The following is a 16,628-nucleotide window of genomic DNA, read 5'->3' on the forward strand; positions in this document are numbered from 1 at the left end:
GGGAGAAAGATGAAGCTTTCGTCTCCTGCAAAGATTTAAACCCTCGGAAAAGCCTATAGGGTCACTGTGACTGACTCGATGGCATTTAACAACAGCAAATGATAATGAGCATCTTTTCAAGTGTTGCTTGACAATTTGTGTATTTTCTTTGTAGAAATGTTTGTTCATAACCTATTTCATTGAGTTATTTGTCTTTTTATTATTGAGTTGTACGAGTTCTTTATGCTTTCCAAATACTTTCTGTCATCCTGTGGATTGCCCTCTGATTTTCTTGAGGGAATTATGTGAAATGTACAAGTTTTTAATTTTGATGAAATTCACTTTATTATTTTGTTCCTTGTGTTTTTGTAAAAGTTTGTGTTAGCTCTTATATTTAGGTCAGAGACTCATTCTGAGTTAATTTTTGTATGTGATATGAGATAATGCTTTAATTTCATTTTTATTCATGTGGATATTCAGTTCGCCCACTACTTTCGTTGAAAAGAATATTCCTTTTTCAGTGAATGGGCTTATCAATCTTATAGAAAATCTCTTGCCCACAAATGTAATGTAATGGCTTGTTTCTGGACTCTCAGGTATATTTCACTGGTTTATATTACTATCTTCTGCTTGAGTTACACTGCCTTGATTATTATTGCTTTGTCTTGTTGCAGTTGTTAAATGCCTTTGATTCGGTTCCGACTCATATGCAACCTTATGCATAAGACTTCCTACCTCTGCACCATCATTCCAACTATTGTTAAACTTGAACCCAGTGCTGCTGCCACTGTGCCTATCCATCCTGTTGGAAGTCTTCCTCTTTTTTTTTGCTGACCCTCTACTCTATCAAGCATGGTATCTTTCTCTAGGGATTAGCCCCTCCTGATAATTTGTGTGAAGTATGGGAGAAGTCTTGAAATCCTAGCTTCTAAGGAGCATTCTGTGTGTACTTCTTCCAATATAGATTTGTTAGCTCTTCTGGCAGTCCATGGTGGTGGTTGTATTCTGTGGAGTTGGTTTTGCGTCATAGCCACCCTGCATAGGGTATCCGAGGCTTTAAATCTTTACGTGAGCAGAAAGCCTTGTCTTTCTCCCACGGAACTTTTGGCAGTTTCGAACTGCTGATCTTGAGGTTAGCAGCCCATCTTGTAACCACTACACTACCAGAACTTCTTGTCAGTCATGGTACTTTAAATATTCTTCTTCAATGCCATAACTCAAATGCATCAAATCTTCTATGGTCTTCCGTATTCATTATCCAACTTTTATGTATACAAGCTGGACAGTGAATAAGTGAATAAGGAAGATCGTAGAAGAATTGATGCATTTGAGTTATGGTGTTAAAGGAGAATATTGAAAGTGCCATGGGCTGCCAAAAGAACGAATAGATCCATTTTGGAAGAAGTGCAGCCCGAGTGCTCCTTGGAGGCCAAGATGGCCAAACTTTGTCTCTCATATTTCGGACATATTGTCAGGAGGAACCAGTCGCTGGAGAAGGATATCATGTTTGGTAATGTGGAGGGTCAGAGAAAAAGAAGAAGAACCCCAACGAGATGGATTGGCCAAGTGGCAGATCGATGGACTCAAGCATGGCAACAAAAGTGATGTTGGCCCAGAGTCGGGCAGTGTTTCGTTCTGCTGTGCATAAGGTCGCTGTGAGTTGGTACCAACTCGATGACACCTAACAACAACAACAGCAACAAGAACAACAACAACAATGAGGCTATTGGAAATACCATGGCTTCGTCAGGCCCACCTTAGTCCTCAAACTGACATCTTTGCTCTTGAACACTTTAAAGAGGTCTTATGCATCAGGTTTACCTAATGCAATATGTCGTTTGCTTTCTTGACTGCTGCTTCCAATGGCATCAGTAATGGTTTGATGCATAATAACAATTGTGTGGTTGGTGCAGGACTGCGCAATATTTTGTTCTGTTGTGAATAAGGTTGTTATGAAATGGAACTGATTCAATAGCACCTCACACCAACGGTAGCAGAGAGTCATGAGGCAAAGGAGAAATGAGGCTACCAGAACATCCTTCTCAACATCACACACAAGCATAGATGGTGGGTTGAAGATGAAAGGCAGTAGCATAACACAGTACCTATAACATCCTGTTACACAAATATACTATAGATTAACTGTTCCCTTTTGCGGGAATGCGGGTGAAGTTCTTAGAACCGTCTTTGCTTGCAGAAGGCCCTAGCTATAAGTTTTAGTTTAGATGTTATTATTTTTGCCCTTTGATTTAGTACTGTTTTTAATGAGCCTTAGAATATTTTTGATACTCTGAGTATCTCTGCTTCCAACCTTGTTGTTGTTGTTATGTGTCATGTAGTCGGTTCCGACCCATAGTGACCCTGTACAGGGTTTCTGAGGCTGTAAATCTTTACAAGAGCAGAAAGCCTCATCTTTCTCCCGCGGAACAGCTGGTAGTTTCGAACTGCTGACCTTGTGGTTCACAACTCGATTTGTAACCACTATACTCCTTAATATACCTTAATATGTACCTTAATATATAGGGGTATAATAGAAGAATAAGTCCTGAAAATGGGTCTCCATATGGCATTGTAGGATAAGCACTGGACTGAAAGGTTGGTTTTACACTACAAGGTTGAAAGTTCAAGCTCATCAGCTGCTCCTCGGAAATCATATACAGGGTCACTATGAGTCAGAGCCTGATCGACAGCACTTAACAGCAATAACAACAACATATTCTATTAAGTATTGGTTTTGGAACAACTAAGGGAAAGCTGTTTCCATAATTTTCCTTAACATTTAAGCCGGGTTGAGTCTGTCTTTGAGTTCATTCTGTGTGCTTTTCTGTGTAAATTTTATGATGTTAACTTGCTGGACAGTCAGTTCACTAGACTGTTTTGAGTTCGTAGTGAAATTAAAGCAATTGGTAGATAGTATCCTAACAGTTAAAAGATGTCTAAGGTATTTGAACTCCTATACTAAGTTTAAGAAGTTTCTTAGAAAAACTTGAAAATTGTTTTTAGCAAAAGTTAATCAAAAGTTTTGTTTGTTTCTTTTAGAATTTCCTCAAGGGAGGAATAAAGAGTGCGTCATTGAAGGATTTGTGTCTTGAAGACAAAAGACGCATTGCAAACTTAATTAAAGAACTGGCCAGGTGAGATATATGATACCTTTTATGAAATGCATTTTTATGCATTTCATAAAGAATGACTCCTTGAAAAGATGACTCCTTGAAAGCAGGAAATTTCAGTTATGTTGTGATATAATGGATGGTGTTAGAGAAGCAAAAACTTAGAAAAGATATTCTGTGGCACTAATAGAGAGAGGAAAAAAAAAACTCATGAGAGGTAAACCACTCTCTAATTGACATTTATTTAACTCCCTAGATTGTTTGGTGGAATCTTTGCAGAAGTCATTTGTCAAAAGGGAAAATCTTCAGACATAGCTTTAATATTGAAGTAGGTTGATATTGTAATCAGAGGCATGGAACTTAGAATTGATTTTGCTTCAACATCTCAACAGAAATGAACGTTTCATTTTAGTTTTTTGCAAGAATATCTGTTACCATTTTGCTAGCTCCCAATTCTTTCAAATAACAAAGTTAGAATTTTGAGAATTAAACTTCTTAGATGTTTGGAAGTATTGCTTCAGTTTATTAATGATGTATGTGAGACACATCTACTTGGTAAGTATAATTTGTCAGTATGTTTAGTCAGCTGTGGGGTCTTCAAAAGTATTTTTAAATGAAAATATCTAAGAGAAACACGGGAAGGAGTTCTTGGTGGTGTAAATGGTTAACATGCTCAGCTGCTAACTTAAAGGTTGAAGGCTCAAGTCTACTTAGAGGAGCCTTGGAAGAAAGATCTGGAGATTTCTTTAGAAAACATCAGCCATGAAAACATATGAGCACAGTTCTGTTTTGCATTACATGGATTTGCCATGAGTTAGAACTGACTTGATAACTAACATCTGGTATGTGCTGTGTTGACACATACTGTTGAGCATCTTTCCATGTGCATCTTGGCTGCTGTATATTTTGTTTGGAGAAATGTCTGTTCTAGTTCTTTGCCCATTTTTTTTTTTTTTTAATTGTTTTTTTGTTGTTGTTGTGGAACTGTAGGGATCTTTTATATATTCTGGATACTAAACCCTTATCCAGATATTAGGTTCCCAATATTTTTTCCCTTTTTCAAGGTTGTCTCTTCATTTTCTTGCTAAAGTTCTTTGAATACAAACTTTTTTTAAATTTTAGTGATATCTAATTTATTTGTTTTTGTTGTTCATGTTTTTGTTGTGTCTAAGAATTGATTATAAAAACATGGTCATAAAATTTTATCTGTGTGTTTTCCTGTAAGAGTTTAGTGGTTTTGATTTTTGTATTTAGGTTATTGATTCACATTGAGTTCATTCTTGTATATGTTATGAAATATGTGTCTAACTTCATTCTTTTGTACCTGGATATCCGGTTATTCTAGCACGTTTATTGAAGAGAGGACTCTTTCCCCATTGAGTGGTCTTGGCACCCTTGTTGAAAAGTCAGTTATTCATGGGTTTATGAGTTTATACATAGACCCTCAATTTTATCCCATTAATCTATATGTCTGTCTATTTACCTACCACACTCTTTTAACTAAGGTAGCTGCAGTGTACTGAATTACTTGACCTGGCAAATTTAGCTATTGTCATTGTAACTCCTACCAAATGATTGGATTGTTGTTGTTAAGTGCCGTCAAGTCAGTTCTGACTCATAGTGACCCTGCATAAGGTTTCCAAGGTATAGCTGGTGCCTTTCAATCATCAATCTTGTGGTTCACAGTCCAGTGCTTATCTTACAGCGCCACACTACAAGATTGGGTAGGACTATGCAAATGTGAGATACTTGTGGCCATCAGTAGGATTAGATAGCTTGCTAATAATATAATTAAAATACATGGTATGAAAACTCAAGAAAAGGTTTTCATAATATGAGAAACATTCTTTGTTGGTTACCAGGGGAGAGAGGGAAGGGAGAGTAACTCACTGTGATGAGAGGGTAGACATCTGTTAACTTGGACACTATGTAAGAAGAGGGAGGTTGCAGAAGAATGATGAAGACAGGTGAAGACACAGGGAGAGGTATGCATTGGTTAAAGGGGATAGAGGTAAATAGTGGTTTGTATACAACCTTGGAGCAACAGTGTTCTGTGGTTAGATGCACGGATGAATACATAGGCTGAACAGGCATGAGAGGAAAAGTGGGAGTACAGCCACAAATATTTAAGAGTATGAAGGAGGATATTTGTACATGGGTATATAACTTTGCTGCAAACATAAGTAAGAATGTAGTGGAGCATACAGCAGGCAAAATGATGAAAACTACTTAGATAATATCAGACATCTTAAGGCAATGAGTTTTTGGGCCTGGGGGCTCAGGACCATAGTTTCGGGAGACACTGGTCAGTTGACATAACACAAAGACAGTGTTCTGTATCCTACTTTGGTGAGTAGCATCTGGGATCTTAAAAGCTCCTGAGCTATTATCTAAGGTACCACTATTGGTCTCTCCATGTGTGAAAGAAAGAAGAGTGATGAGAATTGAAGATGCTGGGAATCAATTAGTCCATCAGTCTCCATGACTCTGAGACCAGAAGAACTAGATGATGCCTGGCAACCACTACCAACTGCTCTGAAAGGGATCACATGAGAATGTCCCGGATAGAGTGGCAGAAAATGTGAACAAAAGTCAAAATTAGAAAAAAGACTGGACTTACTGGTCAGAAAGAAATTCGAGGAACCCAAAACTATAGCCCTTGACCATCATTCAGGTCTGGAAAGAAACTTACCCTCCTGGCTCAGATTTTAGCCAAGCAGTAGCTAGGTATACAGAGTCCTGGTGTGGTGCTGCAAAGTCAGTTTGAACCATGAGGTTGGCACTTCAGGGTCACCAGCTGTCCCTTGGCATCTCTATATAAGGTCACTGTGGGCTGGAAATGACTCAATAGCACTTAACAACAACACAACAGATAGGCATATAGAGGGGACACCACACTGGTAAGGTTTGCTCACCATGGAATGGTCAATCATTCAAAATCAAAAGAGTAACATTTACCTAAGAAGAAAGTTGAGAGGGATGGGAAGGAGGGTGGGCTAGAAATAAGGACCCTAGAGAGAAAGAAGGATAACTGTTATTTCACAGAGGGGATTGCAGTTGTTGAGATGAAACAAAGTGTATGATTTGTTGAATGTAAAACTGATGATCTTGTCTGTAAACATTCACTCAGTAGTAGACAGAAAAAGTTAAAAAAAAAAAATGTATTTATGGTACCCTTGTGTCATGGAACATGCAGATAGGTCTGTGGAATCCTAATGTGGAAATTGGCCAGTTTTTCATCTCACTAAGGCTTAAAGTGAGCCATCCCAGAGGCAGAAATGGGGATCTGACCACCATCAAGAAAGACGAGGTAGGAGTGGTGCACATACTTTGGACCCGAGATCCCTGCGCAGACCCTCATCAATCTGGAAGAGAGAGAGAGCTGTGCATCCAGAAATGATGCAGCAGAGATAGCAGAACCAGAAGGCCAGCAGGAGACTGTGGGCTTCCCAGCACACACAGGGAGAGCCAGAACCTTTGGGCAGGAGGCTTGTTGATGGAATAGTGTGCCTCCTGGCACTTGTTTGCCACCCATGTAGCTAGAGCTGAGCACTTTGGAGCCAAGGCTTACGGTAGAGTGGGGTGGTGCTGGGCATATAATCAGATGAACTAAAAGAGCTTTGTAACACTTGCCCGAGCAAGGCAGAGGGTGAAGGGCTATATGGCTAAGAAGTCTAGGGTCCGTAAGAGATAGGCCTACAAACAGAGAGAGGGTATTTTGATTGAAGAATTGTATCCTGAGTGTTCCTGATCCTGAATTGTGACCTGTTATACCCCTAATAGGAGTTCTGGTTTCACTGTGGGTTAATGCACCAGACTGCAAAGCTGTTTGAACTGCAACGTTGGTGGTTCAAGCTCACCAGCAGTTCCTCGGAAATCCCATACAGGGTCGCTATGGTTCGGAACTGACTTGACGGCACTTAACAACAACAACAACAACTCTCCTAATAAACCCCTTAGTTTAGTATCTTCTGTGAGTTCTGTGTTGCCATTGCAATAAATGATCAAACCCAGCAGAGAAGTAGAGAGTTGTATAGGAGGGAAAGTTGGTGTCAGAATTGGTGAAAAGGTTGGAGGATGGAGGCATGTCTGACCTCCGCCTCAGAAGAACTGGACTGTTGCTGGTCCTTCCCTTGTAACATTAGAGAAGGTCAGACACCACCCTCATGACCAGGAGTGGAGGGTGTTCTTTGAACTGAGGGTCTCTATGCTGAGAACCTCCTAGACCTGAGAGAAACTGTAACAGCAGAGAAAGTCTGAGATGGTGAGAAGCTGCGCAAGCATGGCAGAATTTGGATAGCGCTGTGAGAGAGTGGCAGGATTCCTGGCCCACCTAACAAAGTGACTACAATAGGGGAGCCAACCCACTGAAGACCTCTAGGCAGCAGGCTTCCTGGTGGAGTAGGATGCCTCCAGGCACTTACCAGCCAAGCTAAAAGAGCTTTGTAACACTTGTCCAAGTTGGGCAGAAGCCAGGCCTAGGGATGAAGGAGGAGACCTGTCCTGAGATGGCTGAGAGAAGGTCTGTCCTCAAGCAAGCTGAGAGGAGCCCTGTATGATGGAGAGGATCTGGGAGCTGTCCTATGTGGACCAAGGGTGACACCTACATGCTTCAGGATCCTGCTCCCCATGATGGTGAATATGGTGTGTGAGTTCTTTGTGGCCATTCAGCAAGTTACCAAACCCAGCCCAGCAGAGAAGAGGAGAGGAAGGACAGTTGGTGCCAGAAATGATAGAAAGGTTATAGAATAGAGGTATATTTGACTTCCACTTCCTAGGAATCAGCCTTGGGCTGATGCTATTCTTGACTGGGGTCTCATGACACCATGCCATTTTTGCAAAATGATATAAATAAAATTCAGAATTGGCTTAGTAGATTGGAAAATAGATTTATTCAAATAGGGTAGAAGACAGTAGTGGCAATTAACTGGGTATTATATGCCTAAAGATAAAAAAAAAAACTAGAAATTCTTGTCAGAGAAACACTTACTGTTTAGGCTCCAAAGAGAAAAAACAAAAAAAGATCAATGGTTCACAGTTGATTTTAACCTGAATGTAAGCCAACAACACTGTGTGATTTGGCAAGAAAACAGACCAAAAAAGCCAGCAGGCGTTTTTAATAGCTTGTAAATGCCTCTGTAGTAGTTTGTATATGTTCAGTGAACTTTTTCATTTTTGTTAACTACACTAAAAAGGAATAGAATGCAAATAAGAATAAAAATAAAAATTTACAAGCCAATGGAGAATAGATACCACAAAGATAAATTAGGAGTATTGTAAATTATTTAGTGTGTGGGAATGCGTAGTAAGGGATTACTTGATAGATGGGATTTAAGTAAATGAGGGTTTTCCTGAGGTGTCCAGCATTGATTTACATTTGCAGAAGCATAAGTAGAACATTGATGAATCTTTTTAAGAGATGTTAGGATAGAGATTCTTTTTGTTAAGATTGCTGAATTAAGTGGCCTCAGTCTTTTGCAGTAAAAGTCGTGAATTAATTGCATAGATGGGAAAAGCAGTGCCATTTATGGAGACTTGAAAATGAATGGCTCTGAAGGATAGTGTAGTGTTTCCTGAAAGGTGGTGGCAGGTTTCTATATATTATATTGGTTTGTACTTTTCTATTGAGACTTTTTCAAAGATCTGGGTGGGTACCATAGATTAAATACTGCACAGACTATCCTATAGACCAAATAAACATGGTCTTTAAAGGAGACGTTTCTAAGCTTTAAAATAATCTTGGCCACAATTACAAATTTATATATATATGAACCATATTCTAACAAACCTAAAAGTGTACACTATTTCATATCCTGTGCCCATACTGTCAAATAAAGCATGGTTCCCTGGTGGATACTTGTACACTAATTCATTTGAGGACAGAATTCTTTTTTAGGGCTAGATCTCTGATTTTTCCCAAAGGACAGTTTGCTATCTGTGTTTGACATTACTCAGAAGAAAAATAGAAAGTGCAGCACCATTAGTTTGCCATTGTAAAATGACTAGATCATTATTATTTTATATTTATTCTGGCCTTTTACTTTGTTAAACTAATTTTAAGGTTGTTTTTTGGTTTTTGGTTTTTTTTAAAGTAAATGTATTGTGCAGTGTAGTAGGACTTAGTTTTGTGTTTTCTCATTAGAAGCCTTTGTAGATTGGAGGATGGGGTATACAATAGTCATTTTAATGGATTGCATAGAAAATTTCAAGAAAAGAAACTTTTACTGTGCCTTAAGTGAAAAGACATTCTCTGATGTCAGTGGAGTTTGATGGTGTGAAAGTTAGTATGCCCAAATTCATTTAAGGTGGTCTATTCTGAACTTTAGAAGGCATGGCATATTTTTTGAGTTACTAGTGTGTAAGTTCACCAGTAGCTCCTTGGAAACCCTATAAGGGTCGCTATGAGTTGGAACTGACTCGATGGCACTTAACAACAGAACATCAATGTGCACTGAACAATCTTCCTTGTGTTTCTGGCCAGACCTCATCTGAACGAGATCACTTTTTCTATAGCAATCGTTTCCCCTGCTGCATAGCATTTGGGAGCATAATACAATGCTGTGAGAATGTGGGAATGTCTTCTGAGCTTGCTGATCTACTCACAATTATGCCCGGGCCACATTTTAGTTATGAAAAATGAAGGACTACACCTATAGGTACAAATAATTTGCTATAACTGTTTAGTCTTTTCTCAGGTAGTTTTTATACTACTTTTATATTACTTTCTTTACCCCTAGGCTTTACCCTCTTTCATAGTTTATATTTGACAAACGTATTGTAATAGATTCAGATTTATTAGACCTGAAATAAACAGGAGATCAGACATGCCTCTTCTTTCCAGTTTTTTTTTTTTTTTTAAGCTATGTTGATGCCATCCATCCCTCCCATCACACCGCTACTCTGTCACTTTGTTGTACTGGGGTGGCTGGCATGTTGCTGTGATTCTGTAAGCTATGCCATGAATGTTTTATGTATCAAGAGGGTCACTGATGCTGGACAACTGAGCTTCCAGACTCTGACAGATTAGGAAGAAGGAGAAACGGACTACTTCTAATACTAAATTACTGAAAATTTTATGAATACCAGTGGAACACTGTCAGTATCAGAATACTGAATATTGAAACATGATGAAGAGCACCAGAATATTGTCAGATATAGTGCCAAAAAATGAGACCCTCAGGTTGGAAGGCACTCAAAATACAACTGGGAAGGAGCAACCTCTTGAAAGTACAGTTAACTGTGATGATGTGAATGAAGTAAATAAAGCCTTCGGGACCTTCATTGTCTAATGGGGCATAGCTCAAAATGAAGAAGCTACACCTGTAAACTTCCACTAATAATCGGAACATGGAATGTACGAAGTATGAATCTAGGAAAACTGGAGTTTTAAAAAAATTAAAGGAGAAGCATAAACATCAATATCCTAGGGATTAGTGAGCTGAAATGGACAGGTGCTGGCCATTTTGAATCTAACAGTCACATAGTTTACCATGCCGAGAACAACAAACTGAAGAGGAATGGCATCGCGTTCATCGTCAAAGAGAACATTTCAAGATCTATCTTGAAGTACGACACTGTCTGTGATAGGATAATATCCATACGCTTATGAGGAAGATGAGTTAATACAACTATTATTCAAATTTACGCACCAACCACTAAAGCCAGTGAGGATGAAATTAAAGAATTCTACCAACTACTTCAGTCTGAAGTTGATCAAACATGCAATCAAGATGTACTGATAATTACTGGCAATTGGAATGCAAAGATTGGAAGCAAAGAGGAAGCATCAGTAGTTGAAAAATTGCCTTGGGTAATAAAAGTGATGCTGGAAGTCACATGATAGAATTTTGCAAGACCAATGACTTCTTCATAGCAAATATCTTTTTAAATAACATGAAAGAAGACTGTACACATGGACCTCACCAGATGGAATGCACAGTAATCAAATTAACTACATCTGTGGAAAGAGATGGTGGAAAAGCTCCATATCATCAGTCAAAACAAGGCCTGGGACAGACTGTTGAACAGACCATCAGTTGCTCATATGTAAGATCAGGCTGAAGCTGAAAATAATGAAAACAAGTCCACGAGAGCCAAAATATGACCTGGTACATATCCCACCTGAATTTAGAGATGATCTGAAGAACAGATTGATGCATTAGACACTAGTGACTGAAGACCAGAAGGGTTGTGGGATGACATCAAGAACATCATACTGGAAGAAAGCGAAAGGTCATTAAGAAGATAAGAAAGAAAGAAAAGACCAAAATGAGTGTCAGAAGAGACTCCAAAACTTGCTCTGCAGCATAGAGATGCTAAAGCAAATGGAAGAAATGAGGTAAAAGAGCTGAATAGAAAATTTCAAAGGGCAGCTTGAGAAGACAAAGTCACATATCATAATGAAATGTGCCTTAAGTGGAAAGACAACCAATAGGGAAGAACACATTCAGCATTTCTAAAGCTGAAAGAACTGAAGAAAAAAATTCAAATTGACTTTCTATATTGAAGGATTCTATGGGCAAAATATTGAATGATGCAGATAGCATCAAAAGAAGTTGGAAAGAATACACAGAGTCACTGTAACAGAAAAATAGTCAATGTTCAACCATTTCAAGAGGTAGCATATGATCAAGGGCCAATGATACTGAAGGAAGAAATCTAAGGTACACAGAAGGCATTGGCAAAGAACAAGTTACCAAGAGTTGATGGACTACAAACTGAAATCTTTCAACAAACTGATGTGGCCCTGGAGGCACTCACTTATTTATGCAAACAAATTTGAAATATAGCCAACTGGCCAACTGACTGGAAGAGATCTTTATTTGTGCCCATTTGAAAGAGAAGTGACCCAACGGAATGTGGAAATTGTTGGGCAATATCATTAATATTGCACACAAGTAAAATTTTGCTAAAGATAATTCAAAAATGCCTACAATGGTACAATGACAGGATGCTGCCAGAGGTTCAAGCTGGATGCAGACTGGGACATGGAATGAGAGTTATCAGTGCTAATATCAGATAGATCTTGACTGACAGCAGAGAGCACCAGAAAGTTGTTTACCTGTGATTTATTGACTACACAAAGGCTATCGATTGTGTGGATCATGACACACTATGGACAACATTGCAGAGAATGAATGTACTGAAACACTTAATTGTGCTCATAGATAAAGAGGCAATCATTGGAATGGAAGAAGGGGACACTGAATGGTTTAAGATTAGGTAAGGTGTGTGTTAGGTTGTATTCTTTCACTATACTTATTGAATCTGTATGCTCAGCAAATAATTTGAGAAACTAGATTATATGAAGAAGAATGTTATATCAGGATTGGAGGAAGTCTCATTAACAACCTGATATTTGGAGATGGCACAACCTTGCTTGCTGAAAGCAAAAGGCCTTAAAATATTTACTGATGAACATCAAAGTCTACAGCCTTCACGGTATGGGTGCACCTAGGCAAAGACAACAAAATTCCTCACGACTGGACCAATAAATAATGTCATTTTAAATAGAGAAAATATTGAAATTGTCAAAGACTTCATTTTGCTGTGATCAACCATCAACACTCGTGGAAGCAGCAGTCAAGAAATAAAACAGGCATTAGGCAAATCTACTGCACAAGACCTCTTTAATGTGTACAAGAACAAAGATGTCCGTTTGAGGATTAAGGTGTGCTTGACTCAAGCTGTGGTATTTTCAATAGCTTCATATGCATGTGAAAGTTGGAGAATGAATAAGGAAGACCATAGAAGGATTGATGTATTTGAGTTATCGTGTTGGATAAGAATATTAAAGGTGTCATGGACTTCCAGAAGAACACACAAATCTGTGTTGGAAGAATTAACACCAGATGTTTCTTAGAAGCTAAGATGGCCAGGCTTTGTCTCTCATATTTCGAACATATTATCAGGAGGGACCAGTCTCTGGAGAAGGACATCATGCTTGGTAAAGTGGAGGGACAGCGAAAAAAGAGGATTGGCACAGTGGTAACAATAGCAGGCCCAAGTGTAACGGCATCCATTGTATGGATGGCACAGGACCGGGTAGTGTATCTTCTGTGGTCTATAGGGTTGCTATGCATTGGAACCAACTCACTGACACTAAATACATAAAAATATTTCTGTGAGGAGGGTAGGGTTGTTGTTGTAAAGTGCTGTTGAGTTGGTTTCAACTCATAGCGACCCAGTATAGGGTTTCCAAGGAGCGGCTGGTGAGTTTGAACTGCTGACCTTGTGTTCAAACTGACTTTGTGGTCCAGTGCTTTATCCCACAACACCACACCAGGACTCCACAAGGAAGGGTTAGGAATGCTAAACCACTTTTGAGACCCAAGGGCACAGCTTCTGGTTGTTGTTTTTATTGGGTGCTGTCAAGTTGCTTTGTAGGCCTAGTGACTCCATGTGATGAAGTAGAACTACCTCACCCAGTTTTCTTGATTGTCATTTTTATGGAAGCAGATCACCTGGTGTTGTCTCCTGGAGCCACTAGGTGAGTTAAAACCACCAACCCTGCAGTTAGCAGATGAGCAGTTAGCCATTTCACCACCATGGTTCCTTCAGCTTTTGATTGTTGTTAATTGTTGTCAAGTCAGTTTTAACTCATAACAACCCTGAATAAGGTTAATAAGGAGCAGCTGGTGGGTATGAACCATCGACCTTGCTGTTTGCAGTTCAGGTCTTATCCTACAGCACCCTGATGGCACTGTGTTATAAGTATTTGTCTGTTAAACTCAAGGTTGGTGGTTCAAACCCACCCCACCGTCTGCAGCAAGGAAGAAAGGTGACGAGGCTGCCTTCTCCCACACAGATTTACAGACAGTCTTGGTAAACCCTCTACAGGGCCAACTCAGAGTAGATTCGAGGGCAGTGGGTGGTAAGAATACTAGCCACATCCACCAGGCTAACAAGTGTGTAATAAAAGTTACAATAGAATACAGAGGAAAAAGTTGAACTCTGGGAAGGGAAACTTAAACTGAGGGTGGAGCATACACTGAGAAAAGCCATCTGGCCCACATAAAGGGAAATTGCCTAAAGGAAAGTGAAGCCTGTTGTGCACTGAGTGTGAATATAGTAACCATAAGCTTCAAAGATGACCTAATGCTGTGTGGCTAGGTTAACCCAACCCCTAGCCTCAAAATCAAGCATAGCAATTATTTGTCTGTCTCTACTGTCCAAACCAAGATCTCCAGACATAATAAAATATTCCTGTGCACATGAAAAGGCCAAAAGGGAGGAAGTGCAAAGCAGGCAAAGCAATGGACACCTACAGTATGACACATATCAAGGATGTTGGAATTGTCTGGTAAAGAATTTTAAATAACTGATATTATGTTAAGAGCTGTATTAGTTATATATGGCTGCCTAAAATATTATCCCTAAATCCAAAGAAAAGCCTTGGTGACTTGCTGATCATTGCCAATCCAAAGTCATAAGAATTTGCATTTGTTTTCTTTTACTTTTTTTATATTGTTTGTAAAAATATGTAAAACACAACATTTGCCAGTTCAGCCTTTTTCATGTTTACAATTCAGTGACACCAGTTCCATCAATCTTGTGCAACCACCACCAGTGTCTGTTGCCAGATTTTCTGTCACCATAGCCTAGTTGTCTTCTAAGAGTTTATAGTTTTAGCTCTTACATCTAGGTCCTTAAACTGTTTTTAGTTAATTTTTATATATGGTGTGAATTATGGGATTTAACTACATTTGTTTGTGTGTAGATGTCCACTTGTTCTAGCACCATATTCCTCCCAGTATGGATTGTTTTGACATCCTTGTTAGAGATCAGTTGGCTGTAAATGTCAACATTTATTTCTAGCCTCCATTTCCAGTGCCATACTGACTTAACTCCTGTATTTTTTTTAGTACATTTTGAAACCAGGAAGTGTGAGTCCTCCATCTTTGTTGCTCTTTAAGATTTTATTGAATAATCTGGGTTCCTGTTTTTGCTTATAAATTTTATGATTGAATCAGCTTCTGTAAAGAAGGTGGGATTTTGATTGGGATTGTATTTAGTCTGTAGTCTGCAGATAAATTTGGGGAGCAGACTGCCAAGGTCAGCAGTTAAAACCCACCAGTTGCTCTTCAGAAACCCTATACAGGAGCACTATGAGTTGAAGTCGACTTGACGGCATTTACCAACAGCAACAACTGCCATCTTAGCAATCTTAAGTCTTTCAATCACAACATGAGGTCCTTCTATTTATTAGAGTCTTCAAGGCTTTTCAGTTATGTTTAATAGTTTTACTTTTGTACTTTTTTTAAGATGCCATTGTAAGTGAAATTGTTTCCTTAATCTATATTTAAGATTACTCACTGCTAAGGTATAGAAGTACAATTTAGTTTTGAATAATTATCATGCATTCTACAACCGAATTGTCCTTGTTTATTAGTTTTAGTAGAATTTTAGTGGATTCCTTAGATAATCAAGAGGATTTTTTGATAAGCAAGATCATGTCATGTACAAATAAAAATAGCTTTACTTCTTTCTTTCCAATTTGGATGCTTTTTATTTATTTTTATTTCCTTGTCATGCCTATAGCATTAACTACAGTGGAGAGTGTTAAGAGCAGGTTTACTTTTCATGGTCCTGACCATAAGGTCATGCATTCCATTTTTTTGCCATCAAATACAATATTGGGTGTGGGTTTCCTTTTATTTCTATATTATTGAGGGTTTTTATCATGAATAGTTGTTGAATTTTTTTTTTCAAATGCATTTTCTGCATATATTTAGATACTTTTTGCCCATTATTTAATTGGCCTATTACAGTAATTGATTTTTGGATGTTACAGCATCTTTTTATTCCTGTGATAAATAACAATTGGTCATGGTATATAATTATTTTTTGTTTCTGGATTTTGTTTGTGAGAGTTTTGTTGAGAGTATTTGTGTTTGCTTTCTTGGAGCTATGCTTGGACATGGGTTTTTGTGCCTTTGTCCTTCTAAGCCACTGTCATCAAGACAACTCAGTGACTGTACAGGACAGGGTAGAACTGCCCCCATAAACTTTCCTTGGCTGTAGTCTTCACAGAAGCAACTGCCACAATTTTCTTCCTCAGAGCGGCTGGTGGGTTCAAACTGTTGACCTTTGGGTTAGTAGGTGAGCACTTAACTACTGTGCTACCAGGGCTCCTTTTGTGTCCCTTCAGACAATATGTTTTCAATAAGCAATATTATGAATTGAATTGTCTTCCTAAAAGATATATTGATGTCCTAATCATCAGGACTTGTGAATGTTAATCTTATTTAATAAGAATGTTTACAAATATAATTAAACTAGCATCAGGTCAAACTGGAGCTCTTTTTTAGCACTATACTTGCTCTGAGAGTGTGTTTTCTTTTCCTGGTAGGTTAAGAGTATAAGTTGTGGAAGATTCTTGAGAAATACTTGAAAAGTTAAGTAAGTGCTGACAATGGTGATTGTTTTATAAATACGCTATTGCCTTTCCAGTAAATAATTGGCAACCTAACATAGTATATTATACAGTGGGGATTTCTTCCTATTCAAGGATTTAACCTTTTTGTCCCAGTTGTCAAA

General features: G+C 38.6%; 1 protein-coding gene across 1 annotated transcript in view; it reads left to right on the forward strand.

Moving 5' to 3' along the window:
- The window catches only part of KIAA1328 (KIAA1328 ortholog), a 344,940-nt gene that overhangs the window by 11,829 nt on the left and 316,483 nt on the right, over nucleotides 1-16,628 (forward strand). Inside the window, exon 4 of the mRNA XM_006835083.1 lies at nucleotides 3,019-3,113. Coding sequence (XP_006835146.1) covers nucleotides 3,019-3,113 — 95 coding nt within the window. The remainder of the gene's footprint in view (nucleotides 1-3,018; nucleotides 3,114-16,628) is intronic.

Source organism: Chrysochloris asiatica, unplaced genomic scaffold (genome assembly GCF_000296735.1).
Source record: "Chrysochloris asiatica unplaced genomic scaffold, ChrAsi1.0 scaffold00015, whole genome shotgun sequence".
Lineage (NCBI taxonomy): Eukaryota > Metazoa > Chordata > Mammalia > Afrosoricida > Chrysochloridae > Chrysochloris > Chrysochloris asiatica.